Source organism: Callionymus lyra, chromosome 1 (assembly GCF_982586985.1).
Source record: "Callionymus lyra chromosome 1, fCalLyr1.hap1.1, whole genome shotgun sequence".
Lineage (NCBI taxonomy): Eukaryota > Metazoa > Chordata > Actinopteri > Syngnathiformes > Callionymidae > Callionymus > Callionymus lyra.
In genome coordinates, this window is record NC_141818.1 from 53,675,680 (window position 1) to 53,695,240 (window position 19,561).

At 41.9% G+C, this 19,561-nt stretch overlaps 2 protein-coding genes and 1 pseudogene across 2 annotated transcripts in view; all 3 read left to right on the top strand.

The window, feature by feature from the left end:
* Positions 1–19,561, top strand: part of npffr2a (neuropeptide FF receptor 2a) — a 79,165-nt gene that overhangs the window by 43,783 nt on the left and 15,821 nt on the right. The window lies entirely within an intron of this gene.
* Positions 5,070–6,926, top strand: LOC148090140 (tripartite motif-containing protein 16-like). The gene has a single exon (XM_087812864.1). The coding sequence runs from the start codon at positions 5,070–5,072 to the stop codon at positions 6,696–6,698; it is 1,629 nt and encodes a 542-aa protein (XP_087668990.1). The 3' UTR covers positions 6,699–6,926.
* LOC148090141 (tripartite motif-containing protein 16-like) lies at positions 15,922–17,783 on the top strand (annotated as a pseudogene).

Genomic DNA, 19,561 nt, shown 5'->3' on the forward strand with positions numbered 1-19,561 from the left:
ATCTTGAAGAGTTCAGCAATAGATCAACAAACTAGTGTGTTGAACAAGTGTGTTACACAAGTGTGTTACACAAGTGTGTTGAACAAGTGTGTTGAACAAGTGTGTTGAACAAGTGTGTTGAACAAGTGTGTTACACAAGTGTGTTGAACAAGTGTGTTGAACAAGTGTGTTACACAAGTGTGTTACACAAGTGTGTTGAACTAGTGTGTTGAACAAGTGTGTTGAACGAGTGTGTTACACAAGTGTGTTGAACAAGTGTGTTGAACTAGTGTGTTGAACAAGTGTGTTACACAAGTGTGTTACACAAGTGTGTTGAACAAGTGTGTTACACAAGTGTGCTGAACTAGTGTGTTGAACAAGTGTGTTACACAAGTGTGTTGAACAAGTGTGTTACACAAGTGTGTTGAACTAGTGTGTTGAACAAGTGTGTTACACAAGTGTGTTACACAAGTGTGTTGAACAAGTGTGTTGAACAACAAGTGTGTTGAACAAGTGTGTTGAACAAGTGTGTTACACAAGTGTGTTGAACTAGTGTGTTGAACAAGTGTGTTGAACAAGTGTGTTACACAAGTGTGTTACACAAGTGTGTTGAACTAGTGTGTTGAACAAGTGTGTTACACAAGTGTGTTGAACTAGTGTGTTACACAAGTGTGTTGAACAAGTGTGTTGAACAAGTGTGTTGAACAAGTGTGTTACACAAGTGTGTTACACAAGTGTGTTGAACTAGTGTGTTGAACAAGTGTGTTACACAAGTGTGTTGAACTAGTGTGTTGAACAAGTGTGTTGAACAAGTGTGTTACACAAGTGTGCTGAACTAGTGTGTTGAACAAGTGTGTTGAACAAGTGTGTTGAACAAGTGTGTTGAACAAGTGTGTGTGTCCCGCACAGGACACACACTTGTTCGACTCGAGGGCACGACTGACTGATCCTGGACTCTGTTATCCTTAAGTCCATCCAAGCACGTCGGTGTTGTGTGAGCGAGCGTTGAACCTTGAACCCACGTCACGGCTGACAAGCTGGAAAAAAATAAAAAAATAAAAACGGTCCAGTTTTTAACAGTTTTAACAGATACAGTGTTTGTTGTTTTCTATTCACTCTTTTGACGTTTATATATCTGCTTGTTTAAGATGATCTTAACATCTGTGTTTGTTTTTAACATGTTTTAAATAAACTTCTTAACCTCTGTGTTTGTTTTTAACATGTTTTAAATAAACATCTTAACGTCTGTGTTTGTTTTTAACATGTTTTAAATAAACTTCTTAACATCTGTGTTTGTTTTTAACATGTTTTAAATAAACTTCTTAACATCTGTGTTTGTTTTTAACATGTTTTAAATAAACTTCTTAACATCTGTGTTTGTTTTTAACATGTTTTAAGTAAACATCTTAATGTCTGTTTGTTTTTAACATGTTTTAAATAAATATCTTAACATCTGTGTTTGTTTTTAACATTTTTTAAATAAATATCTTAACATCTGTGTTTGTTTTTAACATGTTTTAAATAAACATCTTAACATCTGTGTTTGTTTTTAACATGTTTTAAATAAACATCTTAACCTCTGTGTTTGTTTTTAACATGTTTTAAATAAACATCTTAACATCTGTGTTTGTTTTTAACATGTTTTAAATAAACATCTTCACATCTGTGTTTTTTTTTAAATGTTTTAAATAAATATCTTAACATCTGTGTTTGTTTTAAACATGTTTTAAATAAATATCTTAACCTCTGTTTGTTTTTAACATGTTTTAAATAAACATCTTAACATCTGTGTTTCTTTTTAACATGTGTTAAAGATACAGCTTATCATCATATCATTTTTGTTCTTAAAAATGACCAAGAGAACACACAAGGGATAGCCCAAGCACATTTTTTTTTCAGGCCTCTGGGTCACCTTGACCCGGTGATAACACATAGGGTTAAAAAGAAAAAAAAAGAAAGTCCTATTAATTTAATTCTTCAAATGAAAATAACCAATAGATCAAGAGGTTCTGTCACAACTATGCTTCATGGACAGTATTGTGTTTTTGTTGTTACGCCCCATGAGGCTCTCGTCAGCAGGTGTAGAGCAACCAGTCGGGTAAGTGAGAGTTTTTTCAACCGAAACCAGGAGCTTCATAGTTTCTAATATGTACACATGAAACTCAAAACAATTTGAATATCGGGCCAAGATTTGTCTATTCAAGCAGAGTTTATGTAAGTAAGTAAGTAAAACTAATGTATAAAATTGGTTCATAACATGCAACTCAAGGTATTTCAAACCTAATATAATTTTGATGATTACAAAGGGGATTTTAAAGAGGTTAAATATTAAATATCGACCCTCTGTCAGCCTGTGGCACTGCTCAGGTGTATGGAAGACCAGTGCTGTGTCTCTCTGCACTGGTTAGTATCATCAGGATAGTGTTCGTACTAACTAGTAACTAATCCTCCACAGATAGTATGTCTCAAATCAAACTCTGTTGCTACACACTAACAGGAAGTGACGTGACAGCTTCTTCTTCTACTACTATTTAACGATGATTTCAACCAGCTGTAGGAACACTATCGCCACCTGCTGGCAGCACGTTTGGTTTCAAGAAATATGAGAAACTAAATATTGGCAAAATATTTACGCCGGTATCAGCAGCAAAGACGTGTCGTTGTCCTACTGCTGCTGAAAATACACCTGGAAGTATATGAAAAAAATAAATATGTATTTATGACGTAACTTCAGTTTACAACGTCAACGTCACTAAGATGTTTGTTTAGTGTAGAAAGTGTCCATCGATCCATACTCAGTTTTGTGGTGTTTTAGTAACAATTTACTGTGTATGGAGCACTACATTTACATACTAAGAATTGAGACGCAGTTATACAATAAAAATAGTTTAAGCATTTCTCCTTGAGTCGTGTACTCACACTTTTAAAGCTGCTGCTGACAATTCTGCTGCCAACATCTGAAAATGCTTTTTATACGTCTTTGTTAACACGATCGTCAATAATAAGACCATCGTACTTATACCACATAAGGGTCTATGATATATGATTCAAATGTATGTGTACTTAAATTCATGTGTGTGTGTATGTGTGCGCTTGTGTGTGTGTGTGTGTGTGTGTGTGTGAGATCGAGAGAGTTTGCCAGGTCATTGCCAAGAATCACCACATAGTTTTGAGGAAGTTTGAAAATATGTGAATCAGCAGGTTGGAACAGATTCACTTTTGTCAACATCATGTCTCAGGTATGACATGCTGTAATAATAAAAAAAAAATACACACTTGTTTCCTCTCATCCTCAGCCCTGCATCTGAGAATCAAGACCTGATTTAAGACGTTGCTGTCCTGATACGCCAGTCAAAGTATCATCAAGATACGAAGCTACGCGAGGAATCCCTTGCAACAAACTGTCCATGTAGTCCTTTGAAAAGCTGGATGACTCTCCAAACACCAGTTGATTATATTTGAACAACCCTTTGTGTGTATCTGTGGTGACATTTTACTTTGAACTTTCCTCCAGCATCAACTGCTGGTAAGCCTGGCTCATATCAAGCTTTATAAACTGTTTGCCTCCAGCTAAGAATGCAAGTAAGTTTATTTTCGCTGATTCGCTGAGAGCTCGTGATCTCCACATATCTGAGGGGTCTGCCCATCTTGAGACCTGGACAGGCTCAATGACCCCTCGTTTGTTTTTTTATCACAGCGTATGGCACTGACATGGGCTTTAAAAACGGAGGTGTGGCCACAGTATCAACATGATGTTTCACTGTTGCAGTATTTTCCGCACTATAAGGCGCACATAAAAGCCTTTAAATTTTTTTTTAAACCAAAGTGCGCCTTATAATCCGGAGCGCCTTATATATGAACATTACCTGGTGGGTGACTTGTTTACAAACACTTTGTTGACTCTGCGACGACCGAGCCGACGGCGGGATTACGTCATCACAGGGTGGGATTAACGACCCACGTCACATCATGGCGGACAGCTATGGAGTTAGATTACTGCCACCGGTTTGAGCGAGTGTGTCTGGATTGATGTACACTCCAAAAAAGAATCAATCGCAAAATCAACAAGTCATACACGCACACTCTAGCTGTCATACACGCGCTCAACTTCACTGCTGCTCGCTCAACACTTGTCTGCTCACAACAGACTTGTGTGTTTACCTAATGTCATGCCAGTTGAGTTTAATTTTAATGAGGGTATCATGATATTATAATATTGCATTTATTTGCATGGTGTGCATTAACATGTTGAACATTCAGGTTTTGGACCTGTAGACATTTTTAACTTTTTTAACTTAAAGCACAAATTCAATTCTTTCATAACAGTCTCCACACAAGTATCATAAGTCTCTGGAATTGCAATTTGGGTAAATGTATACGTGCGAGACGGCAGTTGATATCTTTGCTCGAACTACTTGAAGATCCAAAAGCCATCGTTACAGACTGAATTGACTCAGAAGATACATTTTGCGATATAAGGCGTAATGGCTGTTGTGTAGATTTCTAGTGTTGTTGCCACTGTTTCTCAGCAAGACTCGCAGAGGACATGTTTTTGGGATTCGTCGTCTGTGTCTTCTGGGAATAAATTGCTTTCATCTGCCTTTTTTCTGAGCGTGTGCAGTATCAAATCGAGGACTGCACCTATGTGAACCCCAGTTGCGACAAATCTAATTGCGTGTATTCTTAAAAATATCCTCATATTATGATTTATGTAAACAATCACATGTACGTTTATACACACATAAAAATATATGTACAGACTTACACACATGTGTATTCACACAATCTTCACTAGTCTTTTGTCATGAGTTTTCTGATTAAACATGTGATTAGATCACCTGTGTGTGATGATGTGTGTCTTTGCATTTGTGCTGATGTGTGTGTCTTTGTGAGTGAGCCTTATTGTTCAAGTGCAGGTGTAGATATGAGTGTTTGTTGGCATCAAGGTGTGTCCAGATTATTGTGAAGATTCTTGAGGTGGTTTGGAGGAAGTTTAAAAATATGCGAGTGAGCAGGTTTGATCAGATTCTCTGGTGTGACTGAGACTATAAAAGAGTTCACCTGTGAAGGAGTGTTTCAGTCGCAGAGACATGGAGACTAAAGTTGATCTGAGATCTTGTTCCATCTGTCTGGATCTACTGAAGGATCCAGTCTCTCTTCCCTGTGGACACAACTACTGTAAGACCTGTGTTGAATGTCACTGGCAGGAGAAGAACATCTACGAGTGTCCTCGGTGCAGACAGAGCTTCAGCGAGAGACCTGTCCTCCAGAAGAACACTGTGTTAGCAGAGTTAGTGGAGGAGCTGAAGAAGACTGGAGCAGCTGAGGACCTCTGCTCTGCTGGACCTGAAGATGTGGCCTGTGACGTCTGCACTGGGAGGAAGATGAAAGCCCTCAAGTCCTGTCTGGTGTGTCTGGTCTCCTACTGTGACCTTCACCTCCAGACTCATCTACAAGCTCCGGCCTTCAGCAGACACAAGCTGGTCGAGCCGTCCAAGCAGCTCCAGGAGATGATCTGCTCTGAACACGAGGAGGAGAAGAAGATGTTCTGTCGTTCTGATCAGCAGCTCATCTGTTCTCTCTGTGCTGTGGACCAACACAAAGATCATGACATTGTCTCGACCACAGCAGAGAGGAGGGACCGAGAGAAAGACGTGGATCAGAGTCGAGGAAGGATCCAGCAGAAGATCAAGAAGAGAGAGAAGGAAGTGAAGCTGCTCCAGCAGGAGGAGAAGAAAACCAGAGTCTCTGCTAAAAGAGCACTGAGGACTAGTCAGGAGACCATGGACCAGATGATCCAGATGATCCAGAGAAGAAAGTCTGGTGTGAAGCAGGAGATCAGATCTCTGCAGGAGACTGAAGACGCTCGAGTCCGAAGACGTCAGGAGCAGCTGGAGCAGGAGATCTCTGAGCTGAAGAAGAAAGATGCTGAGCTGCAGCAGCTGTCACTCACCGACAGTCACACCATCTTCCTGCAGAACCTGACCTCACTCTCAGAGGTCAGTGAAGACACGACCTCACTCTCAGAGGTCAGTGAAGACACGACCTCCTCCACGACCCTCGAGCAAACTCACCGTCGCTTTCAGGAAGTAACAGCAGGCGTGTTGGCCTGCAGAGACCAAGTCCAGGAACTTCTGAGAGACATGTGGACCAACATCTCATTGACGGTCCATCCAGAGACCAGGGAGCAGTTCCTCACACACTCACAGGACATCACTCTGGATCCAAACACTGCAAACACATGGTTGATGATGTCTGAAGGAAACAAGAAAGTTACAAACATGAGAGAGAATCAGTTTGATCCTGATCATCCAGAACGATTCAATAAATATCCTCAGGTCTTGAGTCAAGAGTCTCTGGCTGGACGTTGTTACTGGGAGGTGAAGAGAGAAGGACATGTTTCAGTAGCAGTTTCATACAAGAACATCAGCAGATCAGGAGATGAAAGTATATTTGGATATAATGACAAATCTTGGTGTTTATATTGTACTGACTCTAGTTGTTCATTTTCACACAACAACATCACAACTAAAGTCTTCAGAGTCAGACCCTCCACAGTGGGGGTGTACCTGGATCACTTTGCAGGTCTTCTGTCCTTCTACAGCGTCTCTGAGACCATGACTCTCCTCCACAGAGTCCAGACCAGGTTCTCTCAACCTCTTCATGCTGGAGTCAGGGTTTTTTTTCGATCCTCGTGTGAGTTTGTGAAGCTGAAGTAGACGACAGTGAGATTGTGAGTCTCCAGGAGTGACATCATCACATGAAGCTTGATTGTTTAGATGAAAGTCTCTGAGAACGTTTGTTTGTCCTGCAGTGAAGACACGGTGACGTCATGTGACTCGACTTTATTGTCCAGCATCTCTGAGTGATTTAGATTCTTACTGACGATGACGAGAGTGTCTTCTTGTGACTCGAATCTTCTTTAATAAACATGATTCATGATCAGACGAGTGCGTCTCTTTCCTCTGACGTGTCAAACCTTTGGATCGCTTCCGGTCTTAGTGGACGCTGGCGTGTTTGTTGTCGCTGCTCGCCGGTCATGTGTTACCTTGAAAGTAATATTAAACTTTACTACTTCATTAGAAAACCTGCCCAGAATAATAACTAAATTACGCTAATCTCATGCTTCTGATATGCCTGATATTAACACGCCCGGAGCATCACCCATCTGGACTATCTTCTCCCGCACCGGTGTTACACCCTTCTTCAACCATCCAGTGCAACTCCACCACAGCAAGCTTCATCTGGTCCACTTCTCATCAGGTGCATCAACCTGCCAGATTGTATAATACTACCATCAGCAGCAGAAAGAACAGCTGCTCAACATCCACTGATTGACAAGCAAAGAGGCTTCTGATCCAACATCTCCTCACAGACCGTAAGCTTGACTTTTTTATGGAAGCCAAAACTTGGCAGCTACCAAACGACTCTTCCCAACTTAATGTGTCCACACCGCCTGTCGCTACTTCTACATCTGTAATCCTTGTGGCAATGTGTTCGCGGACTGGTCTCGCAGTAATTCACTGTCTCCAAAACTCCATCAAAAGCCTTTGAAAGTGTTGTTTTAAAGCTGCCCAGACCCATTCTAACTCTCATTGCCACAGTTTACCGTGCCCCCCAAGCTTCACAGTGACTTCATAATGAACCTCAATCATCTAGCCACTGTCTCTCCAGACATCAGTATGCTAGGAGACTTCAATATACACAATACTCATACTCAATATATACAATAAAAAAAGAAATACAATAAAATGAATCGACCTTTCGACTTAAAGGACACACTCTCGACAGTTTTCCTATCCTCTACAACTCTCACCTCACCCTTACTGCTGTATCACTATATATCGTTGACTCTGTGTCGTGACGACAGTAAACAAAATACTCCAACCACCAAACTCTCTACCACCCATCTGTACTACACTGACATAATAATACAACCAAAATATCTCCATCACCACCTTCACCCCAACACGATACCCCCGCATCTTATCCTCTCTTCCCTAGTTTTGAACTTCTCTCTCCCTTTTAAAATCTTAGGTTAGGTAGAACTTTATTGATCCCTCAGGAGGTCTCCTTCAGGAAATTATATGCCGTCCTCAGCTCCAAGCCCACCACCTGCCAGCTCGGCCCTCTGACCCCATGCCTGGTCAAGTCCTGCCTCCCCCTCCCTCAAATCCATCATCCTTCAAGCTTCACTCTCCCCCAGTATTATCTTATCACCCTTCATAGCTGCAGCCGTTGAAAAAACCTGGTCCGGACCCAAACAACTACAATACTTTCAAACCTACCACTTCAACACGTCAACAAAAAGTAGTCGCCTCACAACTTCACTTTCATCTCTTACGAAACAGCCCTGATAAAAATGACTCTTGACCTCCTCGCTGCCACTGACTCCATCCTTATTCCTCTTGATCCGACCACTGCCTTTGATAGGATCTAACACCACATCCTCCTTAGTGGACTCTCCTCCGTCTGCATCTTCCAAACTCCTCTCAAATGGTTCCACTCCGACCTCACTGACCGGATGCAGTTTATTCGCCTTAAATCAATCAGATTCAGTCACTGCAGGTGTGCCCAAGGGCTCTGTCCTGGGACCCCTCCTCTTTTGACATTTATATATCTGCTTGTTTAAGATGATCTTAACCTCTGTGTTTGTTTTTAACATGTTTTAAATAAACATCTTAACCTCTGTGTTTGTTTTTAACATGTTTTAAATAAACATCTTAACATCTGTGTTTGTTTTCAACATGTTTTAAATAAACATCTTAACCTCTGTGTTTGTTTTTAACATGTTTTAAATAAACATCTTAACCTCTGTGTTTGTTTTCAACATGTTTTAAATAAACATCTTAACATCTGTGTTTGTTTTCAACATGTTTTAAATAAACAACTTAATGTCTGTGTTTGTTTTCAACATGTTTTAAATAAACATCTTAATGTTTGTGTTTGTTTTCAACATGTTTTAAATAAACATCTGAATGTCTGTGTTTGTTTTTAACATGTTTTAAATAAACATCTTAACATCTGTGTTTGTTTTTAACATGTTTTAAATAAACATCTTAACATCTGTGTTTGTTTTTAACATGTTTTAAATAAACATCTTAACCTCTGTGTTTGTTTTTAACATGTTTTAAATAAACATCTTAACATCTGTGTTTCTTTTTAACATGTTTTAAATAAACATCTTAACCTCTGTGTTTGTTTTTAACATGTTTTAAATAAACATCTTAACATCTGTGTTTCTTTTTAACATGTGTTAAAGATACAACTTATCATCATATCATTTTTGTTCTTAAAAATAGTAAGTAAGTAAGTAAGTAATATTTATTTATATAGCGCTTTTCGAGACCAGGGTCACAAAGCGCTTTAACAATCAAAACAATACTCAAAACAGTACATACTTCAAAGATCAAGACAACACCGAGAACAACACAGGAGTTCGAGAAATTCAAGGAAAAGCCTGAACAAATAGAAACGTCTTAAGATGTTTCTTAAAGGAGTCAGTAGACTCCATCAAGCGCAAAGAGAGAGAAGATTGTTCCAAAGCTTAGGAGCAACAGCCTGAAAAGATTTCTCTCCTCTGGTCCTGAGCCGTGTGCGTGGAACCATCAGTAGATTCTGATCCACAGACCTCAGAGACCGAGCTGGGGTGTAAGGCTGGATCAGATCAGTGATGTAAGGAGGAGCCTGACCATGAATAGCTCTGAAAGTAAGAACCAGAATTTTAAAGTTGATCCTGAAAGAAACTGGAAGCCAGTGAAGAGTATTAAGGATCGGAGAAATGTGAGTTCTTCTACTTGAGCGAGTCAGAATTCTCGCTGCAGAGTTCTGAATCAACTGCAGACGAGACACATCCTTCTTGTTAAGACATGAAAACAAACTGTTACAATAGTCCAGACGAGAAGAAACAAACGCATGGATTACAAGCTCCAGATCATGTTGTGACAACATTTTCCCAAGTTTAGAGATTTTTCTCAGTTGAAGGAAACAGTTTCTGGTCAGTTTTCTGCAGTGTTGAACAAGAGACATGTCTTTATCAAATACAACACCCAGGTTTCTCAGGCTCAGTTTGACAGACTGACCTAAGTCACCCAAGTACTGACTCAACCCTGGAATCTTATCATCAGGAGCAATCACCAGAGTTTCAGTTCTGTCCACATTAAGCTGTAAAGTGTTTTCACTCAGCCATTGTTTGATTTCTAGCAAACAATTGACTAAGCTGTTCAGCCTTTGGGGCTCAGTTGGATCAAAAGAGCAGTAGAGCTGGATGTCATCAGCAAAAATGTGATAAGAAACATCTGGAAATCTCTGAATGATTTTACCAAGGGGAATCAAGTACAGCAAAAACAATAAAGGACCCAGAACAGAACCTTGAGGGACTCCACACAACAGATCTGCCGATTCAGACCTCATTTGATTGGCAGATACACTAAAACTGCGCCCAGAAAGGTAAGATGAGAACCATTCTAACACAGACCCAGACAGTCCCACTTCATCCCTTAGTCTTCTCAGCAGGATCTGGTGATCAACTGTGTCAAAGGCTGACGACAGATCCAAGAGAACCAGAACAGTGAATTTACCAGAGTCAGCCGACATCATGATGTCACTGGACACTTTCAATAAAGCTGTCTCCGTAGAGTGATGTTTACGGAAGCCAGACTGAAACTTCTCATGGATGTCGCTCTGATCCAGGAACAAAGACAGCTGCTCGGACACCACCTTCTCCAAGATCTTGGACAAGAAAGGGAGCTTAGAAATAGGCCTGAAATTACTGAGGTCAGTTGGGTCTAAGCCTGGTTTTTTGAGCAGAGGCTCCACAATGGCATGTTTAAATGCATTGGGAAAAACCCCTGTGGAAAGGGAGAGGTTCACCATATTGGTAACCCAGGGGCCAATTACATCAAATACTTTGATAAAAAGCCTACAAGGAAGGACGTCATCTGAGCAAGAGGAGGGTTTCATCTTGTTCACTAGTGCTGAAATATCACCCAAAGATACAGCAGTGAAGGATGACCAAGAGGAGGAGATGGGCTCAGAGACAGTAGGGGTTCCCAACAAAGGGGGAGAGATTTTCTCTTTGATCAATTTAATTTCGTCAATGAAAAATCTCAACAATTCATTGCTGTCAGCTTCACAGAAGACCGGCGTGATTTGAGGAGCAGGAGACACGAGAGAATTAATCGTGTCAAACAAAACTTTGGGGTTTTTCCTATTTGCTGCTACCAGTTTTCTGATGTAATCAGATCTAGCAGTTTCTACCATCTCATTGTAAGAAGTCAATAGATCCCTGAGGTGAAGTCTGTGCACCTCAAGTTTAGTAGACTTCCAGAGACGCTCAGTCTTTCGACAAAGTCTCTTCAGACTCAGGAGATCTTCATTTGTCCAAGGGCACCGTTTTTTCTGAATTTTCAAGTTCGATTTAACAGGTGCCACTTGATCCAGTATTTCAATACAATGATCAGTGTAACAGTGAATCAAACTGTCCACATCTGGACAGTCATCAAAGGAAAGGCGGTCAAACATAGCAGAAAAACTGTCTGCAGTATCGGCTGAGATGACACGCCTCTGAGACCTAACTTTCAAAGGCTTAGGTTCAGGGATGAAGTCCAGGTTGAACAAGACAAGAGAATGATCACTCAGATGGACATCATGTACAGATACATTAGAAATGTTCAGGCCAAGAGTAAAAACTAAGTCTAAAATGTGGCCTTTTTGATGAGTGAGTTCAGAAACATGTTGCTCAAAATTAAAGGCTTCAGTTAAAGTTAAAAGTTCTTTAGCAGAACAAGATGTGACGTCATCAACATGAAGATTAAAGTCTCCAAGAATAAGAACAGATTCCATCTGAATAATGGAAGATAAGAAGTCACTAAAGTCTTTCAAGAACACCGCCGCAGGACCAGGCGGACGGTAGATTGACACACAATAGAAAGGTCTTGTAGAACCAACCAAGATCATCTGAGACTCAAAAGAAGTGAATTCCTGTGTCTGAATCACTTTGCAAGAACAACTCTCCCTAAAAACAGTAGCAAGACCTCCCCCACGACCAGAGAGGCGAGGCTTCCCCAGGACAGCGCTCCCTACTGGACAGAGTTCGTTCAGATGAATAAACTCTTCCTCTCTCTGCCAAGTCTCAGAAAGACATAATAAATCCAAATTAACTCTTGTGAAAAGATCATTAAGAATAAAGGATTTATTAGTAATGGAGCGAACTTTAAGAAGTCCCACATTCAGCACCGATGACGTCACTGACGACGCCGCGTCACTGATAGGCGCGCAGAGCGGGATCTTTTGAAGCGAACAGCGGTCACGTGGGTACCAGCTGTCACTGAAGTTCAACTCGGTTGTAAAAGTCGAATTAAAGAGAGGAAAAGAAAAAAAAATCTTACCACCTTTCGTTGAGGTCTGGACAGACGGCAGCGCTGATGTGTCATCACACACAGTGAGAGGAATGTCGATCAAACATCGATGACGTTCGATGACGTCAGAGTTGTTCCGAGCGATCGCGACTGCACGTCTCATCCTGACCTGTACTCCAGCCCGACTCGATCCCTTGTGGAAATCGCCCGGTACCCGAGAGATCAAACGATATTCCACAGAGTTCGAGTCGATGAGAAGCGGAGCCGGAAACATATTCACCGGACGTTGGTAACGGTCGCGGTTATAATCTTCCATCGACTCTCTGATGTTGAAAAGAGCATCACGATCATAGATCCGAGATGCTTGAGAAAATGACCAAGAGAACACACAAGGGATAGCCCAAGCACATTTTTTTTTCAGGCCGCTGGGTCACCTTGACCCGGTGATAACACATAGGGTTAAAAAGAAAAAAAAAGAAAGTCCTATTAATTGAATTCTTCAAATGAAAATAACCAATAGATCAAGAGGTTCTGTCACAACTATGCTTCATGGACAGTATTGTGTTTTTGTTGTTACGCCCCATGAGGCTCTCGTCAGCAGGTGTAGAGCAACCAGTCGGGTAAGTGAGAGTTTTTTCAACCGAAACCAGGAGCTTCATAGTTTCTAATATGTACACATGAAACTCAAAACAATTTGAATATCGGGCCAAGATTTGTCTATTCAAGCAGAGTTTATGTAAGTAAGTAAGTAAAACTAATGTATAAAATTGTTTCATAACATGCAACTCAAGGTATTTCAAACCTAATATTAAATATTAAATATCGACCCTCTGTCAGCCTGTGGCACTGCTCAGGTGTATGGAAGACCAGTGCTGTGTCTCTCTGCACTGCTTAGTATCATCAGGATAGTGTACGTACTAACTAGTAACTAATCCTCCACAGATAGTCTGTCTCAAATCAAACTCTGCTGCTACACACTAACAGGAAGTGACACGACAGCTTCTTCTACTACTATTTAACGATGATTTCAACCAGCTGTAGGAACACTATCGCCACCTGCTGGCAGCACGTTTGGTTTCAAGAAATATGAGAAACTAAATATTGGCAAAATATTTACGCCGGTATCAGCAGCAAAGACGTGTCGTTGTCCTACTGCTGCTGAAAATACACCTGGAAGTATATGAAAAAAATAAATATGTATTTATGACGTAACTTCAGTTTACAACGTCAACGTCACTAAGATGTTTGTTTAGTGTAGAAAGTGTCCATCGATCCATACTCAGTTTTGTGGCGTTTTAGTAACAATTTACTGTGTATGGAGCACTACATTTACATACTAAGAATTGAGACGCAGTTATACAATAAAAATAGTTTAAGCATTTCTCCTTGAGTCGTGTACTCACACTTTTAAAGCTGCTGCTGACAATTCTGCTGCCAACATCTGAAAATGCTTTTTATACGTCTTTGTTAACACGATCGTCAATAATAAGACCATCGTACTTATACCACATAAGGGTCTATGATATATGATTCAAATGAATGTGTACTTAAATTCATGTGTGTGTGTATTTGTGCGTGTGTGTGTGTGTGCGTGTGTGTGCGTCTGTGTGTGTGTGAGATCAAGAGAGTTTGCCAGGTCATTGCCAAGAATCACCACATAGTTATGAGGAAGTTTGAAAATATGTGAATCAGCAGGTTGGAACAGATTCACTTTTGTCAACATCATGTCTCAGGTATGACATGCTGTAATAATAAAGAAAAAAAACACACACTTGTTTCCTTTCAACCTCAGCCCTGCATCTGAGAATCAAGACCTGATTTAAGATGTTGCTGTCCTGATACGCCAGTCAAAGTATCATCAAGATACGAAGCTACGCGAGGAATCCCTTGCAACAAACTGTCCATGTAGTCCTTTGAAAAGCTGGATGACTCTCCAAACACCTATTTGAACAACCCTTTGTGTGTATCTGTGGTGACATTTTACTTTGAACTTTCCTCCAGCATCAACTGCTGGTAAGCCTGGCTCATATCAAGCTTTATAAACTGTTTGCCTCCAGCTAAGAATGCAAGTAAGTTTATTTTCGCTGATTCGCTGAGAGCTCGTGATCTCCACATATCTGAGGGGTCTGCCCATCTTGAGACCTGGACAGGCTCAATGACCCCTCGTTTGTTTTTTTATCACAGCGTATGGCACTGACATGGGCTTTAAAAACGGAGGTGTGGCCACAGTATCAACATGATGTTTCACTGTTGCAGTATTTTCCGCACTATAAGGCGCACATAAAAGCCTTTAATTTTTTTTTAAACCAAAGTGCGCCTTATAATCCGGAGCGCCTTATATATGAACATTACCTGGTGGGTGACTTGTTTACAAACACTTTGTTGACTCTGCGACGACCGAGCCGACGGCGGGATTACGTCATCACAGGGTGGGATTAACGGCCCACGTCACATCATGGCGGACAGCTATGGAGTTAGATTACTGCCACCGGTTTGAGCGAGTGTGTCTGGATTGATGTACACTCCAAAAAAGAATCAATCGCAAAATCAACAAGTCATACACGCACACTCTAGCTGTCATACACGCGCTCAACTTCACTGCTGCTCGCTCAACACTTGTCTGCTCACAACAGACTTGTGTGTTTACCTAATGTCATGCCAGTTGAGTTTAATTTTAATGAGGGTATCATGATATTATAATATTGCATTTATTTGCATGGTGTGCATTAACATGTTGAACATTCAGGTTTTGGACCTGTAGACATTTTTAACTTTTTTAACTTAAAGCACAAATTCAATTCTTTCATAACAGTCTCCACACAAGTATCATAAGTCTCTGGAATTGCAATTTGGGTAAATGTATACGTGCGAGACGGCAGTTGATATCTTTGCTCGAACTACTTGAAGATCCAAAAGCCATCGTTACAGACTGAATTGACTCAGAAGATACATTTTGCGATATAAGGCGTAATGGCTGTTGTGTAGATTTCTAGTGTTGTTGCCACTGTTTCTCAGCAAGACTCGCAGAGGACATGTTTTTGGGATTCGTCGTCTGTGTCTTCTGGGAATAAATTGCTCGCAGCTTTCATCTGCCTTTTTTCTGAGCGTGTGCAGTATCAAATCGAGGACTGCACCTATGTGAACCCCAGTTGCGACAAATCTAATTGTGTGTATTCTTAAAAATATCCCCATATTATGATTTATGTAAACAATCACATGTACGTTTATACACACATAAACATACATGTACAGAGTTACACACATGTGTATTCACACAATCTTCACTAGTCTTTTGTCATGAGTTTTCTGATTGAACATGTGATTAGATCACCTGTGTGTGATGATGTGTGTCTTTGCATTTGTGCTGATGTGTGTGTCTTTGTGAGTGAGCCTTATTGTTCAAGTGCAGGTGTAGATATGAGTGTTTGTTGGCATCAAGGTGTGTCCAGATTATTGTGAAGATTCTTGAGGTGGTTTGGAGGAAGTTTAAAAATATGCGAGTGAGCAGGTTTGATCAGATTCTCTGGTGTGACTGAGACTATAAAAGTGTTCACCTGTGAAGGAGTGTTTCAGTTGCAGAGACATGGAGAAGACTAAAGTTGATCTGAGATCTTGTTGCATCTGTCTGGATCTACTGAAGGATCCAGTCTCTCTTCCCTGTGGACACAACTACTGTAAGACCTGTGTTGAAGGTCACTGGCAGGAGAAGAACATCTACGAGTGTCCTCGGTGCAGACAGAGCTTCAGCGAGAGACCTGTCCTCCAGAAGAACACTGTGTTAGCAGAGTTAGTGGAGGAGCTGAAGAAGACTGGAGCAGCTGAGAACCTCTGCTCTGCTGGACCTGAAGATGTGGCCTGTGACGTCTGCACTGGGAGGAAGATGAAAGCCCTCAAGTCCTGTCTGGTGTGTCTGGTCTCCTACTGTGACCTTCACCTCCAGACTCATCTACAAGTTCCGGCCTTCAGGAGACACAAGCTGGTCCAGCCGTCCAAGCAGCTCCAGGAGATGATCTGCTCTGAACACGAGGAGGAGAAGAAGATGTTCTGTCGTTCTGATCAGCAGCTCATCTGTTCTCTCTGTGCTGTGGGCCAACACAAAGATCATGACATCGTCTCGACTACAGCAGAGAGGAGGGAGCGAGAGAAAGACGTGGATCAGAGTCGAGGAAGGATCCAGCAGAAGATCAAGAAGAGAGAGAAGGAAGTGAAGCTGCTCCAGCAGAAGGAGAAGAAAACCAGAGTCTCTGCTGAAAGAGCACTGAGGACTAGTCAGGAGACCATGGACCAGATGATCCAGATGATCCAGAGAAGAAAGTCTGGTGTGAAGCAGGAGATCAGATCTCTGCAGGAGACTGAAGACGCTCGAGTCCGAAGACGTCAGGAGCAGCTGGAGCAGGAGATCTCTGAGCTGAAGAAGAAAGATGCTGAGCTGCAGCAGCTGTCACTCACCGACAGTCACACCATTTCCTGCAGAACCTGACCTCACTCTCAGAGGTCAGTGAAGACACGACCTCACTCTCAGAGGTCAGTGAAGACACAACCTCCTCCACGACCCTCGAGCAAACTCACCGTCGCTTTGAGGAGGTAACAGCAGCCGTGTTGGCCTGCAGAGACCAAGTCCAGGAACTTCTGAGAGACATGTGGACCAACATCTCATTGACGGTCCATCCAAAGACCAGGGAGCAGTTCCTCACACACTCACAGGACATCACTCTGGATCCAAACACTGCAAACACATCGTTGCTGATGTCTGAAGGAAACAAGAAAGTTACAAACATGAGAGAGAATCAGTTTGATCCTGATCATCCAGAACGATTCAATAAATATCCTCAGGTCTTGAGTCAAGAGTCTCTGACTGGACGTTGTTACTGGGAGGTGAAGATGATAGAAGGACATGTTTCAGTAGCAGTTTCATACAAGAACATCAGCAGATCAGGAGCAGTAAGTTGTTTTGGATGTAATGACAAATCTTGGTGTTTATATTGTACTGACTCTGGTTGTTCATTTACACACAACAACATCACAACTGAAGTCTCCAGAGTCAGACCCTCCACAGTGGGGGTGTACCTGGATCACTCTGCAGGTCGTCTGTCCTTCTACAGCGTCTCTGAGACCATGACTCTCCTCCACAGAGTCCAGACCAGCTTCTCTCAACCTCTTCATTCTGGAGTCTGGGTTGGAATTGCATCCTCGTGTGAGTTTGTGAAGCTGAAGTAGACGACAGTGAGATTGTGAGTCTCCAGGAGTGACATCATCACATGAAGCTTGATTGTTTAGATGAAAGTCTCTGAGAACGTTTGTTTGTCCTGCAGTGAAGACACGGTGACGTCATGTGACTCGACTTTATTGTCCAGCATCTCTGAGTGATTTAGATTCTTACTGACGATGACGAGAGTGTCTTCTTGTGACTCGAATCTTCTTTAATAAACATGATTCATGATCAGACGAGTGCGTCTCTTTCCTCTGACGTGTCAAACCTTTGGATCGCTTCCGGTCTTAGTGGACGCTGGCGTGTTTGTTGTCGCTGCTCGCCGGTCATGTGTTACCTTGAAAGTAATATTAAACTTTACTACTTCATTAGAAAACCTGCCCAGAATAATAACTAAATTACGCTAATCTCATGCTTCTGATATGCCTGATATTAACACGCCCGGAGCATCACCCATCTGGACTATCTTCTCCCGCACCGGTGTTACACCCTTCTTCAACCATCCAGTGCAACTCCACCACAGCAAGCTTCATCTGGTCCACTTCTCATCAGGTGCATCAACCTGCCAGATCGTATAATACTACCATCAGCAGCAGAAAGAACAGCTGCTCAACATCCACTGATTGACAAGCAAAGGGGCTTCTGATCCAACATCTCCTCACAGACCGTAAGCTTGACTTTTTTATGTAAACCAAAACTTGGCAGCTACCAAACGACTCTTCCCAACTTAATGTGTCCACACCGCCTGTCGCTACTTCTACATCTGTAATCCTTGTGGCAATGTGTTCGCGGACTGGTCTCGCAGTAATTCACTGTCTCCAAAACTCCATCAAAAGCCTTTGAAAGTGTTGTTTTAAAGCTGCCCAGACCCATTCTAACTCTCATTGCCACAGTTTACCGTGCCCCCCAAGCTTCACAGTGACTTCATAATGAACCTCAACCATCTAGCCACTGTCTCTCCAGACATCAGTATGCTAGGAGACTTCAATATACACAATACTCATACTCAATATATACAATAAAAAAAGAAATACAATAAAATGAATCGACCTTTCGACTTAAAGGACACACTCTCGACAGTTTTCCTATCCTCTACAACTCTCACCTCACCCTTACTGCTGTATCACTATATATCGTTGACCCTGTGTCGTGACGACAGTAAACAAAATACTCCAACCACCAAACTCTCTACCACCCATCTGTACTACACTGACATAATAATACAACCAAAATATCTCCATCACCACCTTCACCCCAACACGATACCCCCGCATCTTATCCTCTCTTCCCTAGTTTTGAACTTCTCTCTCCCTTTTAAAATCTTAGGTTAGGTTAGGTTAGGTAGAACTTTATTGATCCCTCAGGAGGTCTCCTTCAGGAAATGATATGCCGTCCTCAGCTCCAAGCCCACCACCTGCCAGCTCGGCCCTCTGACCACATGCCTGGTCAAGTCCTGCCTCCCCCTCCCTCATATCCATCATCCTTCAAGCTTCACTCTCCCCCAGTATTATCTTATCACCCTTCATAGCTGCAGCCGTTGAAAAAACCTGGTCCGGACCCAAACAACTACAATACTTTCAAACCTACCACTTCAACACGTCAACAAAAAGTAGTCGCCTCACAACTTCACTTTCATCTCTTACGAAACAGCCCTGATAAAAATGACTCTTGACCTCCTCGCTGCCACTGACTCCATCCTTATTCCTCTTGATCCGACCACTGCCTTTGATAGGATCTAACACCACATCCTCCTTAGTGGACTCTCCTCCGTCTGCATCTTCCAAACTCCTCTCAAATGGTTCCACTCCGACCTCACTGACCGGATGCAGTTTATTCGCCTTAAATCAATCAGATTCAGTCACTGCAGGTGTGCCCAAGGGCTCTGTCCTGGGACCCCTCCTCTTTTCCACCTACCTGTTCCCCCTTGGCCACATCTTCCACCAATTAAACATCAATAACCACTGCTTCACGGACGACTCCCGGCTCTATCTTTCATGCAAACCCAACTCTTCAC

Excerpts from the sequence above, each read along its gene's own strand:
- LOC148090140 (XM_087812864.1), top strand. The coding sequence starts at position 5,070 with ATGGAGACTAAAGTTGATCTGAGATCTTGTTCCATCTGTCTGGATCTA.